Here is a 10,000-nt window from a genome sequence, read left to right as displayed (position 1 = left end):
ACGGACACACACACACGCACGGACACACACACACACACACACACACGCACGGACACACACACACATACACACATGCCAATAAGATATATGTTTATAGAGCAATCAAACGCAAGAGAGAGACGCAGAGACAAGATACTTCCATATTCCTGTCAGAGAGCTGATTGGAGTTGGCTTGTACTGTACTACTGTACGGTGCTGATTGGGCTGCTTATGAAGAGAGAATGTTCCAGAGATCTGGTAGCTGTGATTACAGCGTACTGTATTGGCCTACTTATAATACTGTGGTGCTGTTCCACTCAGAGGACACTTTTTATCACTTTTAAGGTATTGGTATGTTATGGTTTATGTACATGAGATGAAGGTCAAAGGGTCAATTGGATGGTGGTAGTAACAGAAGGAAGGGAAGCTCTGCTGGGATGTTATAGGCCTCAAGATTAAAGATATAGACCTAAAGATTAAAGATATAGACCTAAAGATTAAAGATATAGACCTAAAGATAAAAGATATAGACCTACAGATTAAAGATATAGGTCTAAAGATAAAATATATAGGTCTAAAGATAAAATATATAGACCTAAAGATTAAAGATATAGACCTAAGGATTATAGATATAGACCTATAAATTAAAGATATAGGCCTAAAGATTATAGTTATAAACCTATAGATTAAAGATATAGGTCTATTTACTGTACCGTGCTAGGTGCTGTAGGCCTCTGCCACTCAGAGTAAGGTGAAACTGTAATTTTTCCTCTAAGGCCAAAGCAGAACATGGGTTTGGCTGTACAAACATAGTTTAATAGTTTACGCACATCATTTGGATTGGATGGTCATGGTGCCTTTGGATGGTGAATTGGGTGGTCATAGTGCCTTTGGATGGTGAATTGGGTGGCCATAGTGCCTTTGGATGGTGAATTGGATGGTCATAGTGCCTTTTTCTGTAGAGTAGTTTTACTATTTCAGCTGCAGCTCATTTCATGTTCCTTCTTCCTTCTACCCAGTGATTGTGGTCTACCTCACAGGGCAACGTTTTAATGAAACCTTCATTTTGTCAGTTTTACGATGTGTTATTGATGTGTCCATGTGAAGTGTTTTAGGTGGGCTTTCTCTCTGCCTCTCTCTTTCTCTCTCTCTCTCTCTCTCTCTCTCTCTCTCTCTCTATCTCTCTCTCTCTATCTCTCTCTCTTTCTCTCTCTCTCTCTCCCCCATCCCCATTTTGTTGTTGTTTTGATGTGTCTGCGTTGCTATGGAGACTAAGCAGTCACTGCTGTTTTTGCAGCTATGGGCAGATGTTATTATTTCACTCTTGTTAATAAAGAAAGCATGAGTTGGCTTCTAGATGATAACACTGTTTGGTTCAGGATATCTGGCTCAGTGGGTCTATGTGGAATACATTCAAAGGCTGGGGGCTGGGGGCTGGGGGCTGGGGGCCAAGGGTTGGGGGTGCTTGAGAGACTCTTCCTGATGTTTTGGTTGGAGGGAAACAATTGAGATGTTTGTACTTTACATTGTCAGCGCCGTACGCGATGGTGTTCTGTGAAACATCTGTTTGTCAGCGTTGCCACAGAATGTGTTGAAACTGGACATTGTTCATCGCTTCACTTTGTTCCCAGCATAATGAAGGACAGCTTGAACACAATGGTGTATAGTGTACATTTCCTTATATATAGTAAATGTAGAATGAGGTAGATTTACATACTTAAAATAGAGGTTTGATTTAACTAACTATATATTTTTTTGCTCAAGTTTCAGAATTAGTCCTTGAGAATTTAGAACTAATTCCTTCAGAAGCGTGTGTGTGTGTGTGTGTGTGTGTGTGTGTGTGTGTGTGTGTGTGTATGTCCTCTGTGCTCTGTGCGTAGCTGGGGACTTGTTGGTACAGATGGTCTTAGAACAGACTTATTGTCAAACTCTTCCTCCGCATGGAAAAATACTGGTGGCCCCAAACTTCACTGTGTATTTGTTTGGAATGTGATTTTCATGTGTGTTATGCGCCACACATTATGAACGAATGACCTTATAAGTGGAAAGACAAACAATGAATGTCTCAAGAATTTATGTCAAGCGTTCCCCCTCTCCAGGAACATTGTGTCACATTGTGAAGAGAGTCGAACCGGTCATCTTAGCGATTATTAAATTTTTCCCTTCATTTCTCTTTCCCTTAATTTTTTCCTTCCTATGTGTTGGTTGTTTATGAAGGCAGTTCATCAAAGGGCAGATGCTGAGTTATGTAAGGCTGAAGACAAACAGGAGTGAAGTTTTAGTGGATGTCTCAGTTAACAAATCTGTGCGTGTGTGTTTGTGTGTGTGTGTGTATGTGTGTGTGTGTGTGTGTGCGTGTGTGTGTGTGTCTGTGTGTGCGTGTGTGTGTGTGTCTGTGTGTGCGTGTGTGTGCGTGTGCGTGTGTATGCGTGTGTGTGCGTGTGTGCGTGTGTGCGTGCGTGCGTGTGCGTGTGTGTGGGTCGTGTGTGGGCTCCTCTGGAGCAACGTCTGCCACATGGGCTTCTGGGTAATGTTGTGGCAAGGCCTGTTCACTGCTGGGTCTGTGGCCCAGTGCCAGATACTGAAGCAATGCAGGGTTCTCCTCTCATCCCACTCCTTCCCCTTCCTCCTTTCCTCCCCTCCACCCCTATCTGGTCCCCCTTTTTCCTGAAGTGTGGACCTCCCATGCTACACCCATCCTCTTCTTTTAAATCCATGTGGAGGAGTGAACAAGGGCAAAGTTAAGGAAAAGTTGGATTGTGGCACATTTCTCCCTCCCTCTCTCCCTCTCTCCCTCCCCCTCCCTCTCCCTCTCTCCCTCTCTCCCTCCCCCTCCCTCTCTCCCTCCCTCCCCCTCTCCCTCCCTCCCTCTCTCCCTCTTCCCCTCTCCCCCTCTCTCCCTGCCTCCCTCCCCCCCCCCCTCTCCCCCCCCCTCTCTCCCTATCACCCTCTCTCCCCCCCTCCCTCCCCCCCTCCCTCTCCCATGCTCCCTAAGTGTTGTGTAGGAGTCGTGGGGTTTCAGGTTCAAAGTGTTCCGCCTTACTCCATACTTACTACACTGAGCATGAGAAGGCTCCGTTCAGTGTATGAGAAGGCTCCGTTCAGTGTATGAGAAGGTTCCGTTCCCAAGCCCTGGTGTTCCGAGGTGCTGGGGTGTTCCATTGTAACACTTATTGTTGTTTCCTGTGCTTAAGGAGACACTCAATTATTACATTGTGTTTTAATGAACCTCCCTTTCACAGCTGACACACACATGATTTTCAGTTCTACACACACACACACACACACGCATGCACGAGCAAGCATGCACGCACACGCGGATACACACACATTCTTTCTCTCTCTGTCTTACTCTCTCTGATGGGTACACACACTCTTGCTCCCCCCCCCTCTCCACACACACAGACACAAACACACACATACACACACACACACACACACACACACACACACACACACACACACACACACACACACACATTCTTTAACTCTCTCTTACTGTTTTTAAGCCATAACACACACTCTCGCACACAAGTTTTTTTTTGTCTTGGCCAAATCTAATCCTCAAGGATCAATGCGTTTATCAGAACCATCTTTATGGAAGCAGTTTGACTCCAATTAGATTTGCACTTGTGAGCCTGGTTTTCTCTCTGATTGCCTGTGTTTACTGTGGCTAATAGTGTCATAAAGACTACCACAGAGACACATGGAGACAATTAGCAATTATATCTGTTCAGAATGGAACACACACACACACACACACACACACACACACACACACACACACACACACACTGTTGCAGTTAATGCATCCATGGTCTACAGTCTGCTCTGTCATTACACCGTGTTTAATTCTGTGTCTTCAGTACGGTGAACCCATGCTAAGAGACCAACCGTGTTTATAAGGGTCAAACCTACACACATGTGAACTGGCCACAGGACCAGATCACTACACTGTGTGTGTGTGTGTGTGTGTGTGTGTGTGTGTCTGCGTGTGTGTGCTTGCATGTGTGTGTGTGTGTGTGCGTGTGTGTGCTTGCGTGTGTGTGTGTGTGTGTGTGTGTCAGGACCTTAATGAAGTGTTATTCAGCGCCAGGTTGTTTATATTTTTTAGTTTTATGACTTCTGGAACCTGAATCAGACTGAAAGAAAACAATGTTTCCAGTATTGAGGGGTGGGAGGGGGTGACACTAGAGAGGTATGTGTGTGTGTGCGTGCGTGCGTGCGTGCGTGCGTGTGTGTGTGCGTGTGTGTGTGTGTGTGTGTGTGTGTGTGCTCACACACAAGGGAGGGGGTGATAATGAAGGGGAAACATTGGATTGGGTGTGTTGGTTTGTGGTAAACAATTAATATGTATTCTTCAGAGAGGCCCCGAGCGGTTTCAAAATAGTCAGACACACCCCTGGAACACCACACACACACACACACACACACACACACACACACACACACACACACACACACACACACACACACACACACACACACACACACCTCTTGGTAGGAACTGGTGGTTTAGCCTCATTAGCAGGCTGATGAGTGATGTTGCGTGTGATGCTGTGATATACGTCTAGAACAGCCAGAGACCACAGAGGCCTGGTCTGATCCCTCTGGCGGAGGAGAGGCCCTCTATTAGCATGTTCTGATGTTCATTAAATCCCTCAAGCTACCAACATATTTCACATACTTTGTTTACCAATAGGGGTCTGGCCAGACCCTAAAAAGAAAACATAAAAAGCCACAATCTTTCAAAAAGTTATGTTTTGCTTTCATAATCATTTCTAAGAACAATTATTAATGGGAGCTAAATGGACCCTAAATGAGGTCGAAGGACCCTAAATAGGGATATATAGGATAAATAGGATTTCACATGCTCCAATCCTGTAAAATCACCGAAAAACTATTTTTATGATGCAGGCAGTGCCATGACAGGTAGTACTTGCCAAAATGTAATGTTCATTGAGACTTTTTTTTTTAACCTCTCATAGGCTGAATTTGGCAAATTGTGCCTTTTTTTGCTCACCCATAATATTTCATAATATTTATTATTTTTCAATACCAAATTAATACTTGACACCATATACAATGATTTGGAGTTGTTGGGGCCATGTTTTTGGACAATTTCATGGAGAACTGGAAGCCTAGAATGTACCGTGCCCTGCATAAGTAATGACAGTGAAGCATTTGTTCTTCTTTTTGCTCTATATTCCAATGGTTTGGATATGAAATCAAACAGTTACCATGTGGCCAAGTCAATCTTCAGATTTAAATCCAATTGAACATGCATTTAATTTCCTGATGATAAGACTTTAGGCAAAAACGAACAACAACTGAAGATGGCTGCAGTGCAGGCCTGGCAGAGCATCACTGGAGAAGACACCCACCGTCTGGTGGGGTTAATGGTGGGGTTAATGGTGGGGTTAATGGTGGGGATAATGGCTCGCAGGCTTCAGGCAGTTATTGCATGTGAAGGAAGACTGTCCCTCAATGTGCGCAACTCTGTCACTCAGAGAGTGCTAGCAAAATATAACTCATGAGCATCATTTAATTTCAGATTTGGACAATTAGGCCTAGTTTTGTTGCAGTCAATAGTCAATGCCAACGGACTAATTGGTGCCACATGGGGAGAGTTGTGTTTATTGTTTGAGTGGTGGCCACAGTTATGACATTCTTCAAGCCTACCATAAGCTGAGCATCACAGAAAACTAATACAATTGTGTTTTGCGGGTGTGAAATGTGTGTAACCCTAACCCAGTTTTTAATGAAATGTCAGTTCTTAGTGTTTCATGACGTCACACTGTTATTTCAGAGATGATCCTTTGTGGCTCTAAACATCTGTTTCAAATTAGACAGTTAATCCCTTGGAATCGACTGGACAGTTAGTGGTGTAATTACTCTTTGTTTAGATGCTGGCTTCTGATGCACACCACAAAATCATGCAGACGGATTTGAAAACGTACGACTTTCATGTGGACCTCCAACTTTCATGAGAAGCTGTCTGGCTGTCTGAAGATGTCTGGCTTGTAGTTGTTTGTTCCTAAAAACAAACTGTAATTCAGCATGTAACAGCCGTTTTATTGTGTATTCATGAACAAGCAAAGACACTGAAATTGTCCTTGAAGAAGAAATCATCTTCACAGAAAGTGATGGGCGCAATGAGCCCAGTATGGTGCTAAGTATGGTACTAAGTATGGTACTAAGTATGGTACTAAGTATGGTACTAAGTATGGTACTACTGTATGTTCTAAACAAGGACAGAGGAAAAGATTTTCCTGGTATTGGAGCAGGGGAGGCTGGTGGAGGTACGTAGAAATCAGAGGACGGGCTCATTGTAATGCATGGAATGGAATGACGAATGTGTTTGATACCAATCCTCATTCCATTCCGTGCATTACAATGAGCCCGTCCATCGATTTCTCCCTCTGCGAGCCTCCCCTGTATTGGAGGTATTCTTAGCTACACCAGTGGATGCCAGGTAATGGAATGTACCGTTTGATGCCTGTGTTCTAAACATTCTAAATGTTCTAATGGTTCTAACGGTTGTTGTTGTGTTCCAGCTGACGGACGGAGGGAAGGCAGCCAAGGCAGCCATCGCCGTGGGAGACTTGGTGCTGTCTGTCGATGGCATCACCACGGACGGAATGAACCACCTGGAGGCTCAGAACAAGATCAAGGCCTGCTCTGGCAACCTGAGCCTCACTCTGCAGAAGTTAGTACTGTAGCACACACACACAATCACGCACGCACAGACGCACACAGGCTTGGCAACTCAACTTCATTGAGCCCAAACCAAGTAAACTAGCCTACATTACAGCACTGGCAACCTCCCTATTCTAAGCTGTTTCTCCCTCTGCTACTGCTGTGCACATAACACACACACTGGCCTTAGACTACAGATAGAGCACACCCTAAGCTGCAACATGTGTAGACTACAATCCTCCCAACGGTCAGGTCTCTGTAACAATGTAGTCCACACGTTGCATGTCCACATGTGCTCATTGTCCACATTTCACACTGCAGTGCAGTCCGTCCACACATGGGCAGATGTTCACTGTTGTTGTAGAAGTTAATCTTGAGTCGACACGTCATTGACTTCCTGGTTAGCCTTCTGCCCCCTAAGGGGGGTGGGGAGAGCATGACAGATATCAGAGCGGTGATGCAGTGCAGCATGGTTTCCCTGAGGTCCTCTCCTCTGGAGGGAGGGAGGGAGCGCTGATGTAGAGGGAGGCTGTGTGTATCTATCACCCTCTCCTGTCTCTGGTCATGTGGTTCTAATTGCCGTGTCTGTTCCTGTAAGGGCCATGTGTGTGTTTGTGTGTGTGTGCTGGGTCATGGTGCGGACACACAACGCACATGCACACACACCAGACATGCACGCAGTAAAGTTTGGGTGTAATTAGCGGACCCAGGTGCGGTGCAGATAAAGGGAGGTAGACGAGTAGGTGGCGGTACCAAACAAAAGGTTCTTTACTGAATGAAATGCAGACAAAACAGGATACAAACACAGACTTAAGCTCGAAAACAAAAGGGGGAGAACACAGTCTCCAAAAACAGTACTCGTATATTCAAAGGCTTACGTATCTCAAGCGACCAACACACAGTGAAGACTCAGCGGGGACTGAAGGGAAGTGAGGGGACATACAGCGGGTACAATCAGTGACAATTACACACAGGTGCAGGTGATAAGTCCATGACTGAGGCGGCACAGTGGGCGGCCAGAGGGAGACACCTAGGGACCGCACTGGGGAGCGCGCCACCATCCGTAACAGCACGCAGGCACACACAGACCAGACACGCACACACACACACACACGCACACACACACACACACACACACACACACACACACACACACACACACACACACACACACACACACACACACACACATACACACACACACTTTCAGTGATGCTGTGGGGGGATATGCTACAGTACATCCATCACATGACCTCTGATGTCATGGGCGGTGGCTCTGGAGAGGTCATAGGTCATAGGTCACAGGTGAAGCTGGAGGACCTGGGCACAAAACTGACAAAACTTGGGTTGGTTTGGATCTTGACCAGAACCTTCTTGCACCTTACTGAAAAACATCTGTCCTTACACCAGTGGAAAAGTGTTACACAGTATGAGAATGGCGCTGCTCATCGTGACTGCTTTACGATGCTATGACACGCATCGCACTTAAGTTTGGTCTTATGCCACGTTTCATGCACCATGAAATAGATTTAACAGTGCTTATAACCGGTCTGTTCTGTCTTTGGATTTATGAGGAGTAAAGTCACTGTTATGACAGAATCATAAGCTATATGGCCGCCTTGTTAAGTATAAATCTTTAATTAATCTTCTGAGTCACGGGAGTTGAGATGGTTGAGATGGTTGAATGTCGCTCAAATGCTGTCTGTTAAGCGAAGGCCCAGCACACCAACTGTGACAGCTATATATCAATACTTGTGTTAGATTCAACTGATATTTACACACTCTCTCTCTCTATTATTTCTTTCTTTCTTACTTTTTTTTTCTCTCTCTCTCTCTCTCTCTCTCTCTCTCTCTCTCTCTCTATTCTTTCTTTCTTTCTTTCTTTCTTTCTTTCTTTCTCTCTCTCTCTCTCTGTCTCTCTCTCTCTCTCTCTCTCTCCACAAGTCTATGTATTTATGGTCTAGTGTGTTGTGACTTTCGCATGCCCAGGATGAAAACACACAAGTACACACACAGTTTTGACGGTTGAGCCTGTCGCAACAGTAGAGACCAGGCGAGCGTGACCTCTGCTGACAGAGCGGTTTGGGCCCTCGCGAGCCCAGCCTCTGATTCTGTCCCGGCGCTGAAAGATTAAAGAGGTTTTGCTTTTGGTCTGATGAAAAAAAAAAACAGCTTCAAAAGAACTAATAATATGGGCAGCGTGCGACCTGAGAACACACACAGACTCTGTATGGTGGTGTGTGATACCAGATCAAACAGCAGTCAACCATCTGTGCAATGGAGGAGACGGGTCCGGAAATAGGATTGGAGTAGACGTCATGGCTGTCTGACATGAATGGGGCGCTGGTACCGCTACAGTTAGGGTAACACCTACTGTATGGTAGATGTCAAGGGTTCTCCCCAGGATCTTTGAACGAGGTGGGCCTGGATCACATTGTCCAAACCAAACACTAAAGACACAGCTAAAACGCTGAATTAATTGAGCAACATAATCACTTTTTTCACTTTCTCATTCACTTTTAACAACGATGTCAATGACGATCACAGATAGTTGCTAAATAATTACTATATATCAGTTTATCAGCTCTGAACTGTTGACATTTTTTGGGGAGAACCCCGTTGATGGCGTTCGCCAGTTATAGGTTTTTATTTGAAAAAGCTGACTTGGGGCTAGAAAGGAGGGGAGATGGCATGTGGCTTATTACAGCATGACTTCACTATAAGAGAATGGGTTGTTAATTGCTATCGCTAATTGTGTTGTACTGTATTGTATCGCTGGCAGCAATAAGCCGAATAGTCATGAAATGTATTTAACATTAACACGTGTGGCTTATTACTGTATGACTTCAATACAAGAGAATGGGTTGTTAATTGCTATCGCTAATTGTATCGTACTGTATTGTATCAATTGTAGCAAGAGCCTGAACAGTCATGGAATGTATTTAACAGCCACCAAGCAGCTTGACTTAATAGTCCAGCAAAACTCCTTTCGTCAGGTAATAAACAGATGAACTGTGCTTCGACCCATAAACTCAAAACCACATATTTTCTGTTCTTAGTCATGTATATTTCCATGGGTCATACTATTGAAGCAATGCACAGGGCAGCCAGAGAGAGAGAGCTGTTAACCCAAATGGCCGACGTTTGTTTCCTATAAGTTTATTAGGGTGCAAATGTAGCGTAACCAAGTGCCAATGAAGCCTAATTCAATTGTTCTTCAGTTGGAGAGAGAGAGTTTTAGGAAAGACGTATAAGATGATCCGTTCTGAATGGTTGAGAGCTTGATGAGGAGATATCAGTGCTTTAGGCCGTAATTCAGACC

At 44.7% G+C, this 10,000-nt stretch overlaps 1 protein-coding gene across 1 annotated transcript in view; it reads left to right on the top strand.

The window, feature by feature from the left end:
* The window catches only part of pdlim5a (PDZ and LIM domain 5a), a 69,760-nt gene that overhangs the window by 15,194 nt on the left and 44,566 nt on the right, over positions 1-10,000 (top strand). The window contains exon 3 of the mRNA XM_083673030.1: positions 6,537-6,688. Within this exon, the coding sequence (XP_083529156.1) occupies positions 6,537-6,688 (152 nt within the window). The remainder of the gene's footprint in view (positions 1-6,536; positions 6,689-10,000) is intronic.

Source organism: Argentina silus (genome assembly GCF_951799395.1).
Source record: "Argentina silus genome assembly, chromosome: 7".
Taxonomy (NCBI): domain Eukaryota; kingdom Metazoa; phylum Chordata; class Actinopteri; order Argentiniformes; family Argentinidae; genus Argentina; species Argentina silus.
This window is presented reverse-complemented; position numbering and strand designations above follow the sequence as displayed.